The sequence below is a fragment of the Peromyscus leucopus genome, chromosome 2, assembly GCF_004664715.2.
Source record: "Peromyscus leucopus breed LL Stock chromosome 2, UCI_PerLeu_2.1, whole genome shotgun sequence".
In the NCBI taxonomy this organism is placed as follows: Eukaryota; Metazoa; Chordata; class Mammalia; order Rodentia; family Cricetidae; genus Peromyscus; species Peromyscus leucopus.
Window position 1 is genome coordinate 45,686,247 of NC_051064.1, and position 24,813 is coordinate 45,711,059.

At 37.5% G+C, this 24,813-nt stretch overlaps 1 protein-coding gene across 6 annotated transcripts in view; it reads left to right on the forward strand.

Annotated features, from left to right (window-relative positions):
- Rngtt (RNA guanylyltransferase and 5'-phosphatase) overlaps positions 1–24,267 on the forward strand; it is a 214,854-nt gene extending 190,587 nt beyond the window's left edge. For 4 of the 6 annotated variants that reach the window (XM_028872763.2, XM_028872765.2, XM_028872764.2 and 1 more), the window contains exons 15-16: positions 22,100–22,223; positions 23,494–24,267. In XM_028872763.2, the coding sequence (XP_028728596.1) occupies positions 22,100–22,223; positions 23,494–23,657 (288 nt within the window). In that variant the 3' untranslated portion in view covers positions 23,658–24,267. Of the gene's footprint in view, positions 1–22,099; positions 22,224–23,493 lie in introns of those variants that run through there. The other 2 variants (XM_028872767.2, XM_037202487.1) reach the window with 2 other exon arrangements.
- Positions 24,268–24,813: the final 546 nt, after the last annotated feature.

A 24,813-nucleotide genomic window follows, 5' to 3' on the forward strand; every position in this document is an offset into this window, starting at 1 on the left:
GACTATTTTTAAAAATAATTTATGTTGTAGATTATGTTTTATTGGATATAACATGACTTACTAGAGTCCATATGTCTCCTAAAGTTTTCAGTAGGAAAGAATATCTTACTGGTTCAACCCCATTAGCTCATTGGTTTAACTGTTTAGACATTTACTTTGTTGTTTTAGAATTGGAGATTGAGTTCAGAGCCTTGTGTACATACTTGTACTCTAACCCTGAACTGCATCCCTAGCTCCTGTAATTCCTTTTATTTATTTGAAGGCACAATGCACACACCAGGGCATACTAGTAGAGGTCAGAGGACAACTTTTTGGGAGTCAGTGGGTTCTGACAATCAAATATGTGGTCAGGCTTGTTAGCATGAACCCTACCCATTAAGTCATCTCACTGGCCCCAGGTTGATCTTGTGATCTCTTGTCTTTATTTTTTGAGACTGTCCTACTGACATGTACCACCCTAACTAGTTAATTTCTTGATAATAGAATTTTATCAATAGTTTTCTTTCACTATGCTAAATGCCTCACTATTGCCAAGAGACAATGCAGTTTACAGCTCTAAATCCATACATAATCCTTTACTTTGTTATTATAAAATAACAGAGGCAGGAAATAGAGCTTAGTGGTAGAGCTCTTATTTGGCATGCGTAAGTCCCTGATCCAATCCTTAGCAGTCTCAGACCAGAAGAACAGTTCAAAGGCTGATGATAGACATGAAGTGCTCTCCTACCTTATAGGCATTAATGAAAGTAATTTCTTCCTTCTTCCCCATAAAGGGAAAAAATTCCAACCAGTAATTAGATTAAATATCTTGGCTAAGTCCTTAAAGTACAAATTACTAAAATAAAGAACTTGCTCTTTTTTTAAACTCCCTTACTACCTGACAATGAATAATAGAGATAATGGGGAGCACTTTAATCATTTTAGTACTTGAATATTATAGAATAAGAATGTCTGATTGGTGGTTGTTGGGTTCCTGTTTGAAGTTCTAGTTCTAAAGCATTTGATTTTATGAGATTTTTGAGTTATGTTTCAATTTTTTAGGAATATATTTCATGAATATGATATTGGTAACTAATTTATTGTAATCACTTTAAACTTTAAACCTCTTGTGAGTGTTTTATGACAGTTCTGGTATCTTGGGAGAATGAGATAGGTTTCTATAAAATTTGTCATTCCGAGAGTACATAGACACAAAATTGAACCTGAACCTGGATATCATTCTCTCTCTGCATTTGTATCCCTTCTCTGTAACTCCTTAGATTTCTTTCTGGAAGAGGAAATATCCATATACATCAAATGACTTAAAATTCCTCTAAGTGACTATTTTATACCAAAGTTTGAGTACAGCTGCTGTAGACAAAGAGCTCTGTGTGTCTTTATGATTTCAGATTCAGGTATAGACTTGTAGAAATAGTCCCCATAGAAGCCTGTTTGTTTTTTAGTGAGAGAGAGAAAGGAGCTAGATCCAAGTGAGAGGGAAGGTGAAGAGTAGAGGGAGGGGAAGCCATAATCAGGATATATTATATAATGGAAAACCTATTTTCAATAAGAGGAGGAAAAAAGCAATCCCGGAGCCTTGTTTGCTCAGATGAGTCTTAATAACTACAAAAACATTTTCACTAACCCAAGGAATTCTGGATTATGATTAGTATTGTGAATATTCTGAACAGTCTTAACAGTTCAAATGATGTTCAGGTTTCTATGTCTGCTACTATTATTAAAGCAAATTAAGTTATTTTGAAGGAGAAAGAACTTATCTAGAAGATCAAGAGTCCCCTAGCATTATTGGTAGTGTTCTAAGTGCTAGGCAATAGGAAGGAAGTGTCACTCATCATCAATAGAACATACTCATTGTGGATCTGTCTGGTGGACAGTTCTCTCCCACTAGGAAGAACATAGTTAATAAATGGAATTTTTAGTGAATATTACTAGAGCAAGACTCATTTGAGCTGTATGTTAATATCTTAATGAATTACTTGCTTTGGTTATTTTGGGAACTTTGTTAAACATGAATATTTATGGATAATAATTAGCTGTATAATTTTCAAACCAGACCTGGTAGTACATGCCTATAATCTCAGCACTTGGGAAGCAGCAAGATCATCAGACCCTGTCTCAAGGTCCTCAGACCTTGAGTTTATTTCATTTTATTTATTTACCTAGTCATTTACTATGCTAGGGATCAAACCCACAGCTCAGATATGATGGGCAAACACTCCACTACTGAGGCATACCATCAACAAAAAAGGTATTCGGTTAGGTATTTACTATCAAAAGGTGATAGAGTGAGCCAGGCATGGTGGTACATGATCTTAATTTCAACACTCTGGAAGCAGAGTAAGGTAGGTCTCTGTGATTTTGAGGCTAGCCTGGTTTACATAGTGATTTTCAGCACAGCCAGAGCTTAAAAACCAAAAATTGATAGACTGAGTCATCATCATTCTAAATGGAGATAAACTCAAAGCATTTCCACTAAAATCAGGAATAAAACAAAGATGTACACTCCATACCTATACAGTATAATAGACCAAGATAGCATGTATCTGAGAGAAGAGAAAGTGGGGGTTAGTCTTGAACTTAGTGGCACAGGAAAGACATTCTGAACAAGACACTGATAGCATAGGCACTAAGAACATCAGTAAATGGTACCTCATGAAGTTGAAAAGCTTCTGTACAGCAAAAGACACTACTATTGGACAAAGTGGCAGGCTACAGAATCGGGGAAATATCTTTACTAATTACATATCTAATAGGAGAATAATATCTAAAATATATAAGGAACTAAAGAAATTGAACATCAAGAAACCTAATTAAAAATGGGGTACAGAACTAAGCAAAGAGTTCTCAAACGATGAAACACAAATCACTGAGAAACACCTAGAGGTATGTTCAACATTCTTAGCCATCAGTAACATACAAATTAAAACTACTTTGAGTTTCACTTACCCAGTCAGAATGACCAAGCTCAATAAAACAATGGCAGCTGATGCTGGCAAAGATGCTAGGAAAGGAGAGCACTTGCTCATTGTTGGTGGAAATGCAAACTGGTATACCCAGTATGGAAATCAATGTGAAGGTTCATAAAAAAAGCTAAAATCAATCTACCACAAGGTCTGACTATACCATTCTGTAACCAAAGGACTCTACATCTTATTACAAAGATATTTGTTCATCTGTGTTCATAGAAACAGCTTAGATGTCCATCAACTACTGAATGGTGTGGTGGTTTGAATGAAAATAGCCCTCATAGACTCATAGGGAATGACATTATTGGAGGTGTGGCATTGTTGGAGGAAGTGTGTCTCTGGGGAGGGGGGATAGACTTTGAGGTCTCAGATGCTCAAGTGGGGCTGTCTCTTCCTGCTACCTTAGGGTCCAGATGTAGAAGTCTCATCTACTTCTCTAGCACCATGTTTGTCTGCATGCTGCCATGCTTCCTGCCATGAAAATAATTGACTAAACCCCTGAAACTGTAAGCCAGCTCTAATCAAATGTTTCCCCTTATAAGAGTTGTTGTGGTCATGGCATCTATTCACAGCAATAAAACCTCTTAAGACAAATTGATAATGAAAATGTGGTATATTTACTTAATGGAATATTATTCATCTGTTAAAAAAATGAAATTGGGCCTGTCATAGTGACACACACCTTTAATCCTAGCAATTTAGAGACAGAGGCAGGTGGATCTCTTGAGTTTGGGGCTAGCCTGGTCTATGTAGTGAATTTCAGGATAGCCAGAGCTACATAGTGCTATTCTGTCTCCAAAAAGGGCCCACGGTCCTGGTGGCTGTGTCAGAGGAGCAGCAGGGAGCAGTTAAAGTTAGGGAAGCTGGCCCAGCAGGAAGCAAAGCTCCTATGGGTGAATCTCAGATAGGCAAGGCTCCAAGAACCTTGGCCCCAGAATGTCCCTTGCTACTGTTGTGTCTTTGCATGTTTGCCACTACCATTTTTCTCTGGTATCTGGCATGGTATGAATGGGCATGGGGAGATCTCCACTGCCTTTAATGTGCTATGATTATTTCATGGAAATAATTCTGTTCTACTGGACATTTTTACCTGTGGATTATTATGAAGATGATTTCCTCCTAAGCTGTACTGTTTAACTGAAGCACTGATTTTATACAATAATAGTGTTAGTTTAAATAGAATTTTGATGATTGAGGGTCTTTAATAAATATAGTAAGGTATTATGATAGAGGTTAGCTTAGTAGGGAAACTAATATGGATAAAAGCAAGATATAGTATTGCTTCCACCCCTGATAAAGCAGGAGCTTCAGAGGATAGAGAATAAGAACTAGAAAATGTCACAAAGCTAGTTTCTCTTGAGGAGCCATATTGGCTGTGACCTAGGTTAATGATTAAGAAAAACAGTTGAGTCCCAGAAGCCCAGCTAGCTCAAGTTCTTTTAATCTTAATGTTGGGAGATGTGTTCACAGGTTTCAGTCTGCATCATAACTAAAACAAAGCTTTAAATATGACTTAAGGTTAGGTTAAGGTATTTTTGTTAATGGCTTTGAGGTAGAAAAGCTTGGAAAACAATCTAAAGTTTAAAAAGGCACATAGTTGAGTGAGGGACTCATTAAGGTCAGAGAACAAGAACAAAGCAGCCCAATTATTGTTGGTTGATGTGCCTTTCTTGGTAGGATTGGTTGGTGATCAAAGATGATGATTAATTCCTTGTACCCATTTCTGCCCTCAACTTCCTGATATTTAAAAAAAAAAAAAAAAAAAAAAAAAAAAAAAAAAAAAAAAAAAAAAAAAAAACAAAAAACAAAAAACGGTTGATGAGTGGGTATGCACCTTGAGGATTTAAAATAGAGCTGACTGATTCTTTTATATATGTAAAAGTTTAGATTTGTGATTCTTCTAAGATTACCTTTTGAGACAGTGAAATGATTGGTTTTTTTCTTTGTAACTGAAAAAATGCAGCCTGCCAGCAAAAGATGTGGCTGAGGAAAAATACCTTGCTTGCTTATACTGTTACTATAACAAGTTGCTTTGGTGTGAATGTACATGGGTTCTTGGGACAACTTATTTTCGCCTATAATATGTAAAATGATTAATCATGTAAGAGATATGGAAAACATGTTTTTTTTACTTGTATTCATTGTGATCATTCACTTAAAAATAGAATGTAACCACACTGTAATTTTTTTATTGCTTGAAAGATTCTACTGGGGTATGTAAGCTGTAAGGGAACAAATAAAGACACGAGAAAAGAAAACACCAGGAAAGACATAGAAGGAAAGTTAGAAGAAAGACATCAAGACAGACAAAGAGAAACATCAGAAGAACAGAGTAGAGCAAGCAGCAGTAAGAATAAAATGAAGAACTAGGCTTTGGCCCCCAGAAAAATCCCCGTATGTCTGTTTATCTGTCCAATAGTTCACCTGCTCTTCATCTCCTCTTCAGTTTCTTTGACCTGCTGAAGGCTTGCCATTCATTAGCACCCTAGGTGAGAACCTGACATGTTGGTGTGTGTATATGTTTTTCCCTTTTTAGCCATCCCCAGAGAGTTAAGTTTTACTCCCTCAGATAGAAAAGTCAAATTGAGTGATTAATTCACTGACTCTGTGGCTCCCCCTCCTCCATGGCTGGTCCTCATGGCAGTGGGGATGTATAGGGAGGGGGGAGGAAATGTAAAGTTAGCAGGTATATTGATGAGCTAGAAACAGTCATCGTGAGTGAAGTAACCCAGATCCTGGAAGACAAATATTTTGTCTTATATATGATATTATCTTTTAAGCTTTAGATCCGTGTTTCAATTAGAATAACCACAGAGGTTAGGTAGAGCTACTCAGGGGCCAGAGGTAGGGGGGTGTTTCCAAAAGGTTGACTAGAATATAGTGTTTTAAAGAGATGAAGGAGAAGTTAGAATAGAAGGATTAAATGGGGAGGGAGATAGGAAAACAGGATAAAGGAGGGGATATGAGGAAGGACAACTAACCCAAAAGCTTTGGGGAAAGCTATATGGAAACCTACTACTATAGAAGCTTCCTATAATATATACATATTTGAAAGTGATTTGAACAGAGTCACAATATAATGAGGGAAACAGTGTGCCAGGAATGGGTTACATCTTGCTGAGTCATTGTCCAAAGGGGTTCCTTTACACTACCACTCCCTACCCTGCCAAACAGCCTTAGCTGTTGCCAGTGCTATTGATTGTCCTTCATGACCTGATGGTAAGGCATGTTGCTGAAGGCACCATGTACTTATGTCATCAAACGTGGAGAAATTGAGTTGGTACACAGCTAGAAGCTTTACTCCTACTAACTAACATTCATGGTACTGGAAGGTACTTTGCATACTACAAGAGGAGAAAAGCAATCATCACTATCACCCAGTTACAAACACTGTGACCTACCTGCGAAATATAGTGGTGCAAATGTCTTAGAAGTATCCAACTACTTTTTAATTGGATTTAAGGCCTACTCCATGAGATCAAATCTATATATGACTCTGCTAAAGTGGCCAAGAACCTCAGATTAAATATGGCCTGTGGGAAAACCCACTGGTATTATTCTGCTAAAGGAACACAATAATAAAATGACTTCTAATGACATATTGCTATACCCATAGATCAGTGCATAACACTACCCTCATCAGAGAGGCTTCTTCATGCAGTATATAGTAATTAATGTGGAGACCCACAAGTATACAGAGAGTAAGAGCATTTTGTGTAAGAGTATAAGAGACTTTGGAGCTCCCATCTCTAAAGTGGGATGCCTTCCCCTCAAGGCTCAGAAATCTCTGTGAAAGAGAAGGCAGAAAGAAAGATTGTAAGAGCCATGGGTGGTTAATGACTCTTGAGGAAGCTGTGTTATCCAGACACAATGTTGATACACATATGAACTCACGGAGAGTGTGACAGCACACATAATAAACTGCACAAGTTCAAACAAGACAAAATTCCAGCACTCAGAAGGGGAAATGGATACAAAGTCCCATCCTTCAGCTATTTGCCTTCTCCATAGAATGTCACTGGATATATCAACCACACTGTAGGTCAGGCCCCATGCTCAGGAGTAGTTGACCAACACAAAAGGGACTCTATGTTTTGTTTTGTTTTTTTAATCTTATTGGTGGTTTGTTTTGATCTTTAGTTTTATGTTTTGAGAGAGAGAATGAATTGGGTAGGCAGTGCAGCAGATCTGGGAAGAATTGAAGGAGGAGAAAGAATATAATAAAAATATATTGTACATAGAAAAATTATAAATAAAATCAATTGATAGACTGTTTATCAAATTCAATATGGCAAATATACTTGATAGTGTCTTTGGAGGTTCTGGCAGTGAAACATAGCTATTCGTATACCCTTGACCAAAGAACCATCTTCTATTGGGGAAGGTTGTCCTCTCCAGCCACATACTCAGCTTTAGGCAGATATACTTGGGGCACTGAGGGAGTTTGAAGACACCTGCCTAGCCAGCCAAATCAGTCCTGGCAAGCAATGAGGTGACAGATGTCAAAGCCAGATCACCTTCACATCCTGTACTTTGTGAATGATATATATTGACTTCACAAAAGATATCTTTAAAAACCAAGTAAGATCAGATAGGCCTGTCATTATACTTATAGTTGTTTATAAAGAAAAAGGTGTTAGATATGCATGTTGTGTTGTAGCCTCATATTAGAAGGCAAAGCTTTCTTTGCTTATTTGTTTTATTATTTTCAGCATGCAACGGATTCATGGTCTTTTTATAATTCTCATCATGCTCGGTACTACACAGATAGGGAGCCAATGTTGTGTCATAGAGTTCGACACTCTATTTACTGAACCATTGCTATTACCTCACTAACCTTACCTGGCCGAGGTGCCTGTTGTCTCTACTGGAATCTTTTCTTTTTGCTAGTCATTCCCATTGGAAGGTCATTTCTTTCAGTAATGGCTTCTCATTTGGTCTAAAAATCAAACAAAAGCTTTGCAGCTGTGAGATGCAGCCCATTTTAAAATTAACCTATTGTAAATCCTTAATGACTGAGAAATCCTGTAATTTGCTATGATTTCTGGTAGTGCTGCATGTAGAATAGCAAACAGTAGAAATGATACAGGTCAGACTGATATATACTTGGGAAGAAAAGGAAAGGCTCAGCCACTGTGTTCTGTCCACTGCCTTCATCAGTCACAGAGCAGTTCACTCATGCCTACAGACTTTCCCAAGTGAAATGTTATCTTTGGAAGTAATTAGTTAATACAGTTTATTATGCCAGAAGTAAAACTGCCCAAGAGTGTATTCTTCCTTTGCCTTTTGCAATATCTTTTCCACCTAGAACTTAGATTCCTGGGAGTAAAAAAGTACAAATTTTTGATACACAAAGTCCTTGATTTTACTTTATTTACCTACTTACTTTCAGTGCTAGAGATCAAATCCAGACTTTCAGGCACTCCAGAAAAGTACTTTACCACTGAACCACACCCTCAGCCCAAGAATTTGAATTATGATAATAAAACAAGTTAGCTCTATTCTTATACAAATTATATTAATTCTCTGACTTTGGGTTTTCAATCTAGAATTTCTCTGGATTTTATACAGCCTAAATTAAATATGATATTAAAGAATCTTGTAGACATGTTTCTCTACTGTCTATTAAACACTTAATAAATTCTTTGTGCCTGTATATATAATGAGACTACTAATAAGGCCTACTTCCTAGAGTTGTGAGAATTCAAACAACTTCTATAAAGCACTTCGAACAGTACGCAATACCAGTGAAGTGATTAGCAGTAATTATTAGTCATCCTAGTGTACATATTAAATAAACAATGAACAACTAATTTACAGATAATGATGTGCAGTATAAATGAAAGTGTAAGGTGCACTATAATAATATATAAGTCAGAATGGTGTATGGGGATGTTTGATTTAGTCTTTGAAGGGAGAAGCCATTGACAGAGGATATGATTTAATTTACTTGTGTTTTTAATCACTAAAAAGTTTAAGTTTCTTTTGTTTTAATTCACATTAAAATTTGTTTATAATAAATTTTCTTTTGTATACAATTTCGTGAGTTTAGACATGTGCATCTGGGATACAGTACCATTGAAGTCAGTATACAGAGCAGTTTACCCCTCTCTCCAAAATTCTCACAAGATACTCCCTTGTCCTTGTTCACTTCTCTCTCTTTAGCTCATCGCCACTGATCTATTTCTTTCTCCTTTTTTTAAAAGATTTGTTTATCTATTATGTACACAGTGTTCTGCCTGTGTGTTTGCCTGCATGCCAGAAGAGGGCACCAGATCTCATTATAGGTGGTTATGAGCTACCATGTGGTTACTGGAATTGAACTCAGGACCTGGAAAACAATGTTCTTAAAATCTGAGCTATCTCTACAGCCCCACCACTAATCTATTTCTGTAACTATTTTTTCCACCATGTCCTGTGAAATGATTTACTTAATAGCTTTTAGAGTATCATTGCTTAAATTTTACACATTTCATTTGAAATTCATCCATGTTATTGTACTTACCAGTAGATCTTATTTCTTGATAATATTTCATTGTATAACTTTACTATAGTTTATAGATGAAGGACCTGTATGTTATTTCCGGTGTTGTGCTATGCTAAAGTTATGTTTGTTATATGCTGGGATATATTCTTTTAAGAAATAGTCTTATAACCCAGGCTAACCATGACTATGTAGAATGACTCTAACTTCCTGCTCTTCTTCCTCTATCAAATGCTAGGATTACAGGCATGTACAGCCATGCCAGGCTTGGTTCATACTTAAATTGATTATTTAAAAATCTACTTAAAACATACAATTTTATGTGAACTTTTACTTTCTCTTCTGTTGGGTAATACCTAAGAGTGAGGTTGCTGGTTCTTGTGGTAAGTGTGAGTTGAACAAAGCAACTGCCAAACTGTTTTCCAAAATGATTATACCATTTGACATTTTCTACCTCTGATAATGTGAGAGCTCATTTGAATAGCTTGTTTGTAGTTCTATATAATCAATAGTTTCTAATAGAGCAATACTGCAGTGTCTTGATTACTAGGCCTGTGTGTTAAACTTTGAGGTTAGTATGACTTCTCCATCTTTGTTCTTTTTAAAAATTATTTTGATTATCCTAGTTCCTTTGGCTTTCATATAAAATTAGGTTGTCAGTGTCTATTAATAATAATTCTAATCAGACATGGTGGCACATGCCTGAAATCTGACCACTTAGAGATTGAGGTAGGAAAATCATTATGTTCATGCCCACCTGGGCTTCATAGTAGGACTCTATATTTAGGAAAATAAAAAATTCTGCTGAGATTTTCCCTTGTGGTTGTGTTGAATTTGTAGATCATTTTGGGAATAAGTGATGTCACCAGTATTGGCTCTTTCAATCTATGAATTTATCTCTGCATTTATTTACTTTCGTTTTTTTTTTTTCTTTCACTGACAATTTTGTAATCGACAGTGTATAGATGCTACAGTTTTCAAATCTTGTTTTTCCTTTTTTTGCATAGGGTCTTAACTATGTAACTCAGGCTAGACTCAAGCTTGCAGAAATCCTATTGCCTCATCCTCCTGAATAACTGGGATTGTAGGTGTCTACTACCATGCCCAGCTGAACTTTTAAGATTTATATTTAAGTATTTTGTGATTGTAGTTTCTAGTGTTCAGATATTTATATGACTTCTATGTATGCTATATCCTTGTGTTCTGTAACTTTGCTAAACTTACCATTCTTAAGACCTCTTTAAATATTCCTTCTATGTAAGTGTTGCCATCTGTGAATCATGACGAATGTAATTCCCTCTTTCCAGTCTGGTAGATATTTTCTCTTAAGCAAGGAATTATAATTAGGTTTGTATTTTTCTAAGTAAATCTAGCTTTATATAAAAATTGATGGGATGGGGAGACAGTTTGTCAGACAGCAGTGACTTGGACTATGAATTTTAAAACCAGGTTTTTTTTTTTGTTGTTGTTGTTTTATAATAAGCCCCCTAATGGATTGAATATAAGGAAAAATGAAGAGGAAGAGACAGGACACCTGAGTTTCTGTCATGAATTGGGTGAATAATGCTGCCATATTTTAGATGATGACAAGAAGAAATAGATTTGGAAGAAGATGACAAGTTGAACTGTAGCAGGAATCTTAAAAGTTCTTATTAATAAAATCAAACCTGAGGCCAGTTATTGGGGTCAATGCTGGTAGATCAGAGAGACAGAACAAGTCACAGCTATCTCACCTTGCCAGTTCCTCAGCTGGTCCTGTTTCCTCAGACTGGAAGCTTCTGTGTCCTCATCCCAATGGCTCTCAGCTAAACTGCTGCTTAAAAGCCTGAACGCTTAACCAGCTAAATGATTAACCAAGCCAAATGCTTCTAGTTTCTGGTCCTCACGCCTTATGTATCTTTCTCTTTCTACCACCACTCCCTGGGATTAAAGGCTGGCTTTCTGGGATTAAAGGCATGTGTCACCATGCTTGGCTTTTTCCAATGTGGCCTTGAACTCACGGAGATCCAGAGGGATTTCTATCTCTGGAATGCTAGGATTAAAGGTGTGTGCTATCACTGCCTAACTAGTGGCTTTTCTGTTCAGATAAGTTTATTAAGGTACACAATATTTTGAGGAACACAATACCACCACATTGAACATATTAGATTTGAGAAGTCTTTGGAATGTTCAAATAAAGATGTGAAATAGAGGCAAGGCCTATATTTCTATGGTAGAGTAAGTAGCAATCTTGAGGCCCTAGGTTTTATCCTTATTACAGAGGAAATCAAAACAAAACCAAATGATATCAGATAGGAAACTAGAATATGCAAGTATATGGAATGGAGATTGTAGGCTGTAAGAAGTTTGGGAATGTGTTAAAACTATGTTGAAACTCCCTCAAAGGCTTATAAATGTATAGAGTATACCTTTCTCACACATGTATACTCTGAGTTGTCTTCCTTTTGGTCCTTTAGTATACTAAGTTACGTAAGCTTTTACCATAGGTCTTTGGATCCATTGCTCATCACTTATTTGAAGCATGCTTTTCTCTCTCCTAGTCTATTCCCATGTATCTTACTTAGTTATTTTTCTATTTCCATGACAAAACATTGTGAACAAAGCATCATATAAAACAATGTATTTATTTTGGGAGCTCATTTTTTTTCAGAGGGTTAGTCTGTCTTAATTAGAGTTTTTATTGCTGTGAAGAGACACCCATGACTTTGGCAATTCTTTATAAAGGAAAACATTTAATTGGGGTTGAACTACAGGTTCACAGATTTAGTCCATCATTGTCATGGCAGGAAGCATGGAGGTGTGCAGGCAGACATGGTGCTGGAGAGTAGCTAAAATTTCTGTATCTGGGTCCACAGGCCACAGGAAGAGACACTTTTGAAACCCTAAAGCCCACCCCAAGTGACATATTTCTCCAACAAGGCCACACCTACTCCAACAAGGCCATACCTCCTAATGCCACTCCCTAAGTATCCAAATATATGAGTCTGTGGGGGCTAATCTTATTCACACCACCACGGAGTCCATGACCGTTGTGGCAGTGAGCATGGCAACAGGCAGGCTGGCATGGTGCTGGAACAGTAGGTGAGAACTTACATCTTCTTTTACAAACTCAGAGGAGGGAAGGAGAGAGCACACATTCACAAATGTGAGCTAACTGGGAATAGCATAGACTTTTGAAACCCAAAGCCTGCCCCCAAAGACACACCTTCTCCAACAGCGACACACCTCCTAATCCTTCTCCAAAAGTTCCACCAACTGGTAACCAAGTATTCAAATATATGAGCCTATGGTGGCCATCTTATTCAAGTTATCATGGGCATTTAAAACTCAGAATAGATGAGAAAAAGCAACTTTCAAAAAGTTCTTATTTTTATTTTGTACTTTGGATCCTTGCTTTCGGGCTCTGTAATTCTTGGAGCCATTGTAAGACTTGCCTATGAAAGGGCACTAGCATTATCCTACCTTTTAAGATTAGAATTCGGTGGGCCCAAGTGTAATGCCTTACACCTACCTGTTCTAGGGAAGCTGGGGCAAGACCATCTCTGCATGTTTGAGGGCAGTGTAGTTACAGGCAAGCCTGGATGGACCACAGAGTAAAACCAAAACAAACAAATAGATTGTGGTTTAATCAATATTGATTAATGATTTATAATGCTTGACATATTCCAAATGCTCAGTGGATAAATTCTATGAAAGCAAGTGATCCAGTCTATCTCTGCCTGCCCTTTACATGTTCTTCATTGCCATTACTAACAGGGGAGCCTGTGTTGCCTCCTGTCCACCTGACGCAGTCAGCAGTAGAGAACACAAATGTGCAGTGTGTGTCTGTATGAGAACATTAAAGCTGACAACTTTTGGAGCGGGAAGAAGGGAAAGATGAACAGACTTAAAGATTATTCTGGCTTCGTTTTTGATTTGTTTGGTTGGTTGTTGTGTATGTGCTAATGCCAGAAAAGGACAACAGATACCCTGGATCTGGAGTTTGAAGTGGTTGTGAACCACCTGATATGAGTGCTAGAAACTGAACTCTAGTCCTCTGCAAGAGCTGCAGGCACTCTTAACTGTTGAGCCTTCTCTGCAGCCTGGTTTATTGTCTCCTTCTCTGCTTTGGAATACTGGGCTAGTTCTCAGTTGTGGAGCTACACCCTAGCCCTGGTTTACTTTTGCCAGCTGTCAGCAGTACTAGCTCATTGAGGAGCTGAGGCTCAGGACCTCTTGCATTTAGTAATCACTGTTCCCCAAGGGTCTGTTCTAGAGCAAGTACTGAGACAAGAAGGAAACCAGTGACTTGTGTGTGAACTGGATGAAGGGATGGGATCTCATTTTGTGCCATGGTCTTAGTATCTAAAACAGTGTTTGTAACTACTTTATTAGTTGTACATTAGAATTTCATATTAGAATGTACATCCCTTATATTCTGTATGTAAGTTGCTAAGTAGATTTAGAGATTTGGGATGTGGGAAAGGATGAAGAAAAATAGTTGAAGACAGAGGTTATCCCACTTTCTCTTTTCACATTCCCACGGACACTGAGCTAAGATACCTAATAGCCCCATTTATTTAGCAGATAGATTGAGATAGCTAAACATTTTGTGTTCTACACAAGCAACATAGCATGCGTTGAAATAATGTCTCAAGCCTTGGAGTCAAATATCAACACTCTTATATCCTATTCCACATTGATTTTTTTTTTCATATAGTTCTTGTTTTTTTTTTTCTTTTTTATCAAAATAACTGCTAACAGTTCAGTTTTGCAAAGATCTACTAATACATCAAGGACCCTTGGTTAAAAAAAATGTATCCCTTCTGATGAATAATTTGCATGGTTGCATTATGTCAAGCATATATCACAGTGTTTCCCTAAAATATTGAAACAATCACAGCTTCTCTGCATTGCTGCAGCTCCCTAAGAGTTACTGCAGCTTCCATGTGTTCTCTTGCAAGTTGGTATTGAAGGGGTAGAGCGGCCCTCATGGCTGGCCCCGGCTACTGGGTATACAGCACTAGTGGCTGGCACTAGATACTGCAGGGGTGGAAGAATCGTGAGCCATGGTTACCTTTTTAGAGCTTTATTAGGAGAGGGGGGGGGGCACGGGACAGAGACCTCTTTGCATGAAAGTACAGAGAGAGCCAGTCTGCTTTTTAGGCTGGGACGCTGTTGCAGGCTGATGACGCAATAAGGACAGAATCCTTACAGTTATAGCTCTTGGTCTTCATTGCTGTTTGGGAGCTATGAATTGTCTTCCAGTTAACTGTTTACCTCTTGCTTTTTGTACCTTTGTTTCTAAAGCTAGCCTGAATATTATTATTATTTTTACTAAAACAGTGTATTTTAGGATTTTATTGTTTAAAATTATAAAATTAAACATACATAGTGCTGAAACATTGAAAATCAGCAGATACAAAGAAAAAAGAAACCACTACTATCATGTTGCAGTTGACCTGTCCAATTATTTTATATACCAGTTGATTGCATTTTGAATAGTAAACATGATTTGAGTTTATTGGGAGGTATTAAACTGTAGTTTAATGTAAATTTCATATCCTTAAGTTATAATCTGTCTGTAATGACTTCAAGATAAACAAAGTGGGATTTCTAACTTCTTGCTCTTTAATTGTTTACTCTTGGTGGCTTAAGGCCTGGTTGAAAGACCTCACCATTCCTGAAGATACATCCCCTGTTGCTTTGTTGCTGCCCAGCAAATACAGGAGTGACACTTCAAAGCAGTTCACTCTAGGGGCCCATGTGACAACAGAAGTTAGTGGAGGTTATTTTAAAGGTTCTGGAATGTTAAAACAGTAGCTTTCCAAGTGTCTTCCTTCCTCTCACAGCCCTACTCTAACGAAGTAGTTCTCAAAGGAAGTGAGCTTTATTCAGATCTCTTGGTACCACATGGAAAACTTAGCATTTCATTTGTGAGTTGTTTTTATTTTCTCTGACTAAATACTAAAAAGTGAATGAAGATCAATAAAACCAGGACTTTTTAGTTAATTTTCTTTAGATGTTTTTTAAAATCCATCTTATGTTATGCATTAGAGGTAAAACTTGAATTATCAAGAAGTAGAATTTTGTCTTTAGAAAAGAAAAGGTGGCCACTTTAGTTTTACTCCACTGAAGATGGGGGAAACCTCCAAGTATAAACCAGTATTCACAGTGGCAGTGCTCCTCCCCAAGTCCTTGCCCTTCGCGCTCTCTGCGGCCAAACAGTGGTGGTCCTTCCTTAGTATAGCCTAGACTGTAATTTTGTCTTTGAAAAATCCCTTGTAAGGTCCCACTGAAAGAGGAAACAAGCTAATAAGCAGGAGCCAGCCTGAGAATTCCTCTGGTCAAACTTGGAGTTGTTGAGCAGCAAAATAATGAAGACGGTGCTTCATAAACCATCACTTAAAAAAAATCTCCAGTCTATCCCACTAGCCAACTAGAGGAAAATGGGAAGTTTTCCTTGCAGAAGTCTGGTTAGTTATAGATAGTGTATAAGGAAAGAGGGAAGTAGAAAAGTCCCCTGCAACACTTCACTGTAATCACTGTAGGCAAGTTTGTGGATGAATGAGTGCTAAAGTCAGTGATCGAAACTTGGAGAAATGGAATGTTTGCATAGCCTCAGAAGGTATCCTCCAAGAAATTTGTAAATTGTATTATTAATAAATTCCACATAGAGCTGGAGAGATGGCCCAGTCATTAAGAGTACTGGCTGCTATTTCAGAAGATCTGGGATTGATTGCTAGTATCCACATGGTCATTCATAACCATCTGTAACTCCAGTTCAATGAGATCTGACTCCTTTTTCTAATCTCTGCTGTTACCAAGCACACAGTGGTACATAGAGACGAAACATGCAGGCAAAAACATCCATACATATGAAGTTTAAAAAGAAGTAAAATAGGGGGCTGGAGAGATAGTTCAGCAGTTAAGAGCACTGGCTGCTCTTCCACAGGACCTGGGTTCAATTCCCAGCACCCACATGGCAGCTCCCACCTGTCTATAATTTCAATGTCAGGAGGTCTAACACCCTCACACAGACATACACACAGGTGAACACTAATGCACATAAAATAAAAATAAATAAATTGAAAAAAATAAGTAAAATAATTGAACCCCACATATCTTTAATAACTTCTTTCCAGGAAGTAGACTTTCATAAATGGGACTAGAAACATGACTCACACCAACCAATAGAGAAGAAATAAGAAACCAGGCAAATAACCACCCTGACTAATTAATCAGATTACTGTTACCAGTAACACGAGCTAGTATAGTGTAGGTAGGACCAAAAATGCACTCCTTGCCACACCCAGAAATTCTTTATCATGAGCAAACACCAGGGGGAAAAAAATTCTTTGAGCATCATTCTTGAAATGTCTAACTGGCACTCTTGAAGTATCCAGGGAGCTAGGTGAGATGGATGGCTCATGCCTGTAATCCCAGTGCTTGGGAGGGCTAAGGTGGGAGGGTTACCATGATAGGAGGTCAGCCTGGGTTACAGAGCATAAATAAATAATGAAAAAACTGAGGACTGTCTGAGTAATGGCTGCAGGTTGGAAGAAACTAATATGTGACCATTAAATCCAAGTGGCTTTCTGGATTGAGTCCTAGTATAGATAATGACATAGAAATCCTGATAGTCTTTATGTTATACCGATGTTAAATTTTTTAGAGTTAGTAGCTATACACCAATAAATGGCATATAAATGTTAGTAGAAAGTGGCAGAAGAAAATAGGAACTCTCCCCTGTCACCTTTACAACTTTTCTGTCAATCTAAAGTCATTCCAAATTAAATGTTAAGAAAGTAGAAACTCCTGATGGCCTTCTTGGTATATGGGTAATTTTGTTTTGTTTTTAATGGCTTCAGAGCAAACAGAAGCCACTCTCTAAGATGCTCACTTGATACGACCACCCAGCAGGGCAGCTCTCTGCAAGCTCCTGTCCTACCACCAGAAATAGAGCTATTTTCACACACTTTGTGCAAATTGCCAACATTTAGCATGGCTTTTGTCATTTGTTAGTGTGTTCCCATTCAGATTATTAAATCATTTTTTTTTCTTTTTTTTCTTTTTCGAGACAGGGTTTCTCTGTGTAGTTTTGGAGCCTGTCCTGGATCCCGTTCTGTAGACCAGGTTGGCCTTGAACTCACAGAAATCTGCCAGGCTCTGCCTCCCGAGTGCTGGGTTTAAAGGTGTGTGCCACCACTGCTCGGCCAGATTATTAAATCAATTTAATATAATAATGGATATAGTGTGAAATTCCAATTTATAAGTATTTTATTCTTTTTACTATTAAGCACTCATTAACTCAAGCTAGTTTAGCAGAGTTGATACAGAAAACTGACAGGGATCCTCTTTTAGTCAGTAATGATATATGTAATTGACTGAAGATGAATAGGGATACTAAAATTAAGTCACTCCTCTGTACCTCATTCATTTTTTCATGAGACTATTAGTAAAAACTTTAGTTTGTATACCTGTGAAAGATATTGTTTTTACCAGTTAAATATATGTATCATCCAATCAAATGTATACCTTAACAGCCTGTCTGTAGTGGGAATATAATGTGTAACAAATGAATAGCACCATTTCTTGTTGAATATGGACATGAATTTAAGTTAGTAGTGACAAGTACATACATTTTTGGGAAAGATTTTGCCAGATTGCTAATACTTGGCCAAGCAGCTACAGTAGATAATTAATAATGCTGCTTAAATTGATGTAGTCAGATCAATTTAAAACAAATCTGAAACTTAGAACACAAGAGTGATAATCTATATGATACTTAACTCCCAATTGCTAGCCAGTAAAAGAACAAATTGCACTTGTTGACTAGCAAGCTAGATAACATTCTTCTAAAATGCCAAAGATATAATTTTGTTGACAGCTGCTTTCAGAGTCTACCTTTTCATTTCAGTGTGATTCCATTAGTGAGTTTACTTGTAAAATTGCTTAGAGAAAATAAGCAATGTTTCTTGTTAAAAGAAATAAAAGATGATACAACTAAGGGGAAACTATTGAGTAATCATGATTCAGAAGATAATGTTATAAGGATATCCATAGAACTTATAGCAACCTTCAGATGTCATGCAACCTTATCAAAACCCTAACTATCTTATGCAGAAGGGGAAAAGCTATGCTAGAATTCATGTGAACCCTCAAGGGATTCTACATAGTTGATACATAGCAAAGTTGGAGGCTTCCCACTCCTGGCTTGCACCTACCGCAAAGCTGCAGTGGTTTAAATAGCATGCTTCATCATTGACACAGACAGGTAGATCACAGGATCTAGCAAAAAGCTCCAGCCTACCCCCCCCCCAAAAAAAAGACAGATGTGCTAGCACACACCTGTAATCTCATAGTACCTGGGAGATTATGACAGGAAAATCATGAATTTGAGGACAGGCTGAGCTATATAGGAAGCCTCTAGCTCAAATAATAGCAAAGCAGCTAGAGCAGTCAGTGGAATAGAGAGCCCAGAAATAGGTCCTTAACCTATAGACAAATGATAGTCCACAAGGTCATGATTGCACAGCAGGGAAAGCTGATTTTCTCAATAAAAACTACTGAGGAAACTGGATATCTGCCTGCAAAAGAAAGATGATGGACCTTGCCCTATACCATCTAAGAAAACTAACTCCAAAATAGATTAAAAACTGAAACATAAGACCTTAAATTATTGAGCCTTCAAGGATTAAAAACAAGCAAAACTGGGGACACTTTAGGAAAAGATCTGGCAGTAACTTGTTGGATGACACCAGAATCACAGTCAACAAAATGGAAAGTAAACAGGGACATCGAACTTTAAAATGCCTGCTTATCACCATCAGAGCAGAAAGGTAACCTATAGAATGGAAGAAAAGGATTGCAAACATTGTCTGATGAGCTTTAATGCCCAGACATAAAATTTAGCAATATCAAATCCTTGGTTAAAAATATAGGCACCAATATGAATAAAAGAGTACAAAATAACTAAAATATTTTGTCATTCAAATATTAGTATCTATTAAATTTGTGTCCTTTCAATTGTGCTATATTATATATACCATGTTAAAATAATAAATGGCTCAAACTAAATATATATGTATTCATATATATGAATATATGTGTATTCATGTATATTCATATGAATATATGAATATATATTCAGGTAAATAGAAAAAAGCATGACAAGTTTTTTCTTATGTAGAATCCAGGGGGGAGGACATCAAAGTAAAAGGAAATCTCTTAAGATCTCTTGCCCTGTAGTCCACTGAGGGGACAAGAGAAGAAAATGGGAGAAGAAATTATGGTCAATTATGTCATATGCACAAATGAAAACCTCTGACTGAATTACATTAATTTTTATAGTTAGCAAATGCTAATGAAAGTATTTCTTAAAATAGGCAAAAGTAGATGGACATGCTGATAACGGCTTCTGATCCCTGCACTTGGCTAAGTCAGATCACAAATTTGAGGCCAGGATGGATATCAGAAGTTCAAGGGCAGCCTGCGCTACAAAGTAGGACCCTCTTTCACACACCTTCCTTGCAAATGGCATAGGGATTAGATAGATATTTTTCCAGAAAAGGTATACAAACACTAAGCATATGCAGCCAAGAATCATAGTGTCATAACATCTGGCACCTGTCAGGATGGCTTAGCATCAAAGGATGCACTGTTAGTGATGTGATATGGTTTAACTGTTTCGGATAGTAGTATGGAAGTTGCTTGGAAAATTAAAAACTTGAATTACTCTATGATCCAGTAATCTCACTTCTGGGTATATGCCCAAAAGAATTTAAAGCAGGATCTCTTAGTGATACTTGTATCGCTCTTTTCTCACAGCATTAGTCACAGTAGCAAAGTGGTAGAAAAAAAAATATCAATTAACAGATGAATGACTGAAGAAAGTGTAATGCATGTCTATAATGATATGTTATGTAATCTGAAGGGAACTCTGTCACATATTGTAATATGTATGAACCCCGAGGATATTATGCTAAAGCAAAATAAACTGCTTTAGAAACATAAATACTATGTAGTCCTCCTTATTGGAAATGTATAAAGTAGAAAAAGTATAACCTCACAAGCAGAAAACAGGAATGTCTAGGTATGTAGGAGGTGCAAATTTGTAGGGTTGGAAGGTACACAAGCTGGAGCAGTTCACTATACAGCAGTGAATGTGCCTAATACTACTAAACTATGCCCTTAAAATGGTTAAGACAGGATGTTGGCTTTCTTAAAATTATCTATTTAGTTACACTTTTACTGATTTCCTACTCTGTATCAGGCACTTTCAATGACCTAGTATATTGGAAAGTCCTTTGCTTTTAAAGATTAGAGAAATGTAGACTTTGAGAGATTTAGAGATTTAACTTCTGTTAAATCTTCCACATGGCACACCCAGAAGTAGTTGCCTAGACTGAATGAGTTGCCCAGTGCCTGCATATGAGTACTGAGTCAAAAGTAAAAGGAGATGAACTCCTGCTAAGTCAGGAGGTGGAGACTAGAGTATGGATCATCTGAGGACACACTGACTAGCTTGTTAAACAGCATGATTTTTATCAGGAGGTCAAGTTACAGAGCCAGATTGCTAAACATTCTGGCCCTGTTTGACCTGTTGTTAGGCCTGTTGAAAATGCAAATGATCGATCAACACTTATCTAGAGGGAAGGAAGACAGTTTGAAAGTTTTTATGAAGACACGCCCTCCCTAATCTGTGAATTGAAAGCAGCTTTTAAAAATTCGCATCCTTTCATCTTCCTAGGTGGTAGTGAATATGTGGGCAGAAAATGAAGCATTTCAAATAATGCTAATGAAGTTTAGTGATTACAATCTACCATATTGTGAGAGAGAGTTGTTAGTTCTGAAGGATGAAGACAGAATTCAAATATTACCATGACTGGCATTTGATTGGAAAAGTGCAAAGATAAGCTTAGGTTCCTTTTATGAAAACCATCCTCTCAGCCTGATGGAATATCTTTTAAAAGTTACCATAGTTACCATGGAGACTTGGTGGCTTTGATAGAGTATGTTGTAATCCATATTCAATCATCTGAGGTAAAGAAGCCAAGAAACACATCAGCTAAAGTCAAAGTAGTTTCCTCTTTAAATCTATACTCTCTGAAAAGATGAAAAGGGGAAAATACCCTAAGGAGTAGGTTTAGGTTAATTATCACTGCTTGAAAATTAAAGTTTAAGAAGCACATTGCCTGAAGTTGATGCTAGTGTTTATTTTCTGTGTGTAGCCCTTTTACCTATAATAAAGACAATTTCTCGAGTTTTGGCATAGGAATTTAAATGGTATGATCTTTCTGAAAGTTGATGAACCTTAAGCAGTGTACTCAATTTCTAAAAGCCAGAGAAACACAGACAGGATTGCAGACATTGTCCCCATGGTAACATATTTGCATTTGGCCCAGAAGTGGCAGCTTTCTGCTTAGCTTCTTTTAATTGCTATATATTGACAGCCATTTTCACAACTCTGAAGTGTCAGATACATGAGCATGTGTACTGGGAGTGTGCACCATATCTTCAGGCTTGATTAGACACTTCAGATGACAAAGAGCTCTGCTTGAAGAGTTACTGAGGTGTTTTTGGCATTTCCTAATGTGTCTGTCACATAGTGGAAGCAAAAAGCCTTTCAAATGATTTAAATATTTTCATCAATTCTCTTTTAAAACAGGTGACAAAAGAACTAAAACAGTACGACAACAAAATTATAGAATGCAAATTTGAGAACAACAGCTGGGTCTTTATGAGACAGAGAATAGACAAAAGTTTCCCAAATGCCTACAACACAGCCATGGGTGAGTATGACAGAGGCCATCACCTTCAGCTACAGAATGTTATGGTGTCAGAACCCACTTGGACTGTTGGTGCTGTCCTCCTTGCTGAGGGAGACAGTCAAGCCAGCACCTTGCTAATCTCTAGTAATTGGAAGTTGTCCTCCCTGTGTGCCTGAGAGGGCAAAAGAAGGTAGGGTGGTGGTGGCTGCACACCAGTTGAATTTAATGAATGACAGCAACAGTGAAAACCATGATAATTTCTGATCTATTCAAAACTATTGAAGCCATTGTTTGCCAGATGGTAAGAAACAAAATTAGCAAGGGAAAATGTAATTTCCAGTTCCTAAAATAACTTTACAAACAATGAAGAGAAAGTAAATGAAAACCACTTTAAAACAAAAACTGCCCTGCTGTCCTTCAGAATGTTCTTTGGGTATAATCTGAATGCCGTGGGGATTTAGAAGAGTTTGTTGTTTTCATGAGGAACACCACAAGTTCATTTGAGTTTATAAGATATTCTAATAGTAGGGGTAGTAAAAAAAAAAAAAAGAAAGAAAGAAAGAAAGAAAGAAAGAAAGAAAGAAAGAAAGAAAGAAAGAAAGAAAGAAAAGGTAGATAAAAGGTACAACAAAAGAGTAAAGGTTAATAGAGTGTGTACTTGTCTAGTGTTCAGTTGCTGATGGTGTTGATGATCATAAGAAGCAGAAGAGGTAGAGATGGCCAGTTCAGGCTTTTCACTTTACATGATGCTGTTTCATATTCAGGGACTCTGTGTTCAGACAAGATGAGTTCATTTCATTGCCGTCCCCCATTCCCAAAAAACCAAATAGATAAATAAAATGAAAAGCATTGGTTCTAAATTTTAATTATTCAAGAAAAGATGTTTTGTTTACTAGGACATTTTATTTTGTGTCCTTCTTCAATTAAATGATTAAAATAACAATATGGATGGCAGTTGTCATTAAACTTCCCTGTTCCTAGTAGCAGTGGCTAGTGCTGTTGTATTTCACAGGATGAACATCCTTCTGAGAGAAGGACTTAAAAACTGTAGTGTACTTTCTTGTGTTGAGGTTTTAATTGAATGTGGACTTTGATGAGGTGTGCTGTACTAGATTAAAATCCCTTAGCATTAATACTCTAGCAAAGAGTAACCACAGAAAAGAATCTGACCTGGAGCCCACTGGTGAAATGCCAGGGTTTCATGGAGCTGCATGGAGACTACCTACCCTCAGCCTGTGGTGAGTCAGCTGCCTTAGTTAATCACTTGAGATGCTGTCCCCTTTGTCCACAGCTGTGTGCAACAGCATCTCGAACCCTGTCACCAAGGAGATGCTGTTTGAGTTCATTGACAGATGTGCAGCAGCTGCCCAAGGACAGAAGCGAAAGTATCCCCTGGACCCTGACACAGAGCTCATGCCACCCCCACCTCCCAAGAGACTGCACCGGCCAACCTAGTCCCTGCCTCTGACCTCATGCTCAAGAGGAAAGAAGAGTGAGAAGAATGCTGTTGCTTCATTTACACAGCCAGAGAAATTAAAGAGACAGTTGTGGCTTGGTACTGACACATGTGTTTTAAGGGAAGACATGTAGCCAACCTGTATATATTTGGTACATTTGGTTTCTCAGAAATACAGTACATCATGGACCTAAATATTTTATTTATACCTGATAAATTCAGCCTTACCTTTTAGAGTCTGAAGATTGAAATATCCAAAGGTTTAAATCAAATTGAAGTCAATGAGATAGAGGCCTTGTTTGTATGTGAATAGATACCTTTACATTTGATTCGTAACTAGCAATCTGAAATTGTGAGCTCATTGAGTTTTTTAGAAGTTGGATTTTAAGTTTTTCTCCTAAAAATGTAGGCAGTGGCATCAGAAATTCTTGCTGTCACTTATCATGGATTTCCTATATTTCTGAATTTTCTATATTCTGAACAATGACAAGGTCAAACATTATGTACATTAAACATTTTGGTCTGGCTATACCATTTTGTGTGTGTGTGTGTGTGTGTTGTGTGTGTGTGTGTGTTTGTGTGTCTGTGTCTGTGTGTCTGTGTATGTGTGTGTGTGTGTATGTCTGTGTATGGGATGTAAAACAGTAACCCCCCCCTCCCTTTTTTTTTGTAAATTGTATCCTTTCTTTAGAAACGACTTTGAGTGTTTTACCATTTTTCTTGTTTGAATAACAGTGTCAGATGTCTGGTGTTCCCATCCTGGCAGTGGTTTTGAGTTACTTTGTGGCACTTAAATATAGAGCCCCAGGGCCTTTATGTGCTGCTGTCCTGGGAACATTGTTTCTTTTAGACACCAGGGCTCCTTCCGCTGTACCTCAGTGGGATCATCACACACCACTCACTGTGATCTCTGGGAGCGATATCAAACACAAAGGTGTTGTGTTAGTTCCCTCAAACAAAGCGTCAGAAGCAATAGCATTATTCCTTTGTTAGAAGGTAATGTTAACTGAACAAGGTGTTGTCTCTAGGAGATGCTGTCCTCCCACTGGACAGGATGGATCATGGAGGAAGTGAAGATGTTGCTTCCACTATTACAGTTGCACCTGTGCTTGGGGGATGATATTTCAGTTTCCGGCTGCATTTCAGTGTTTACTA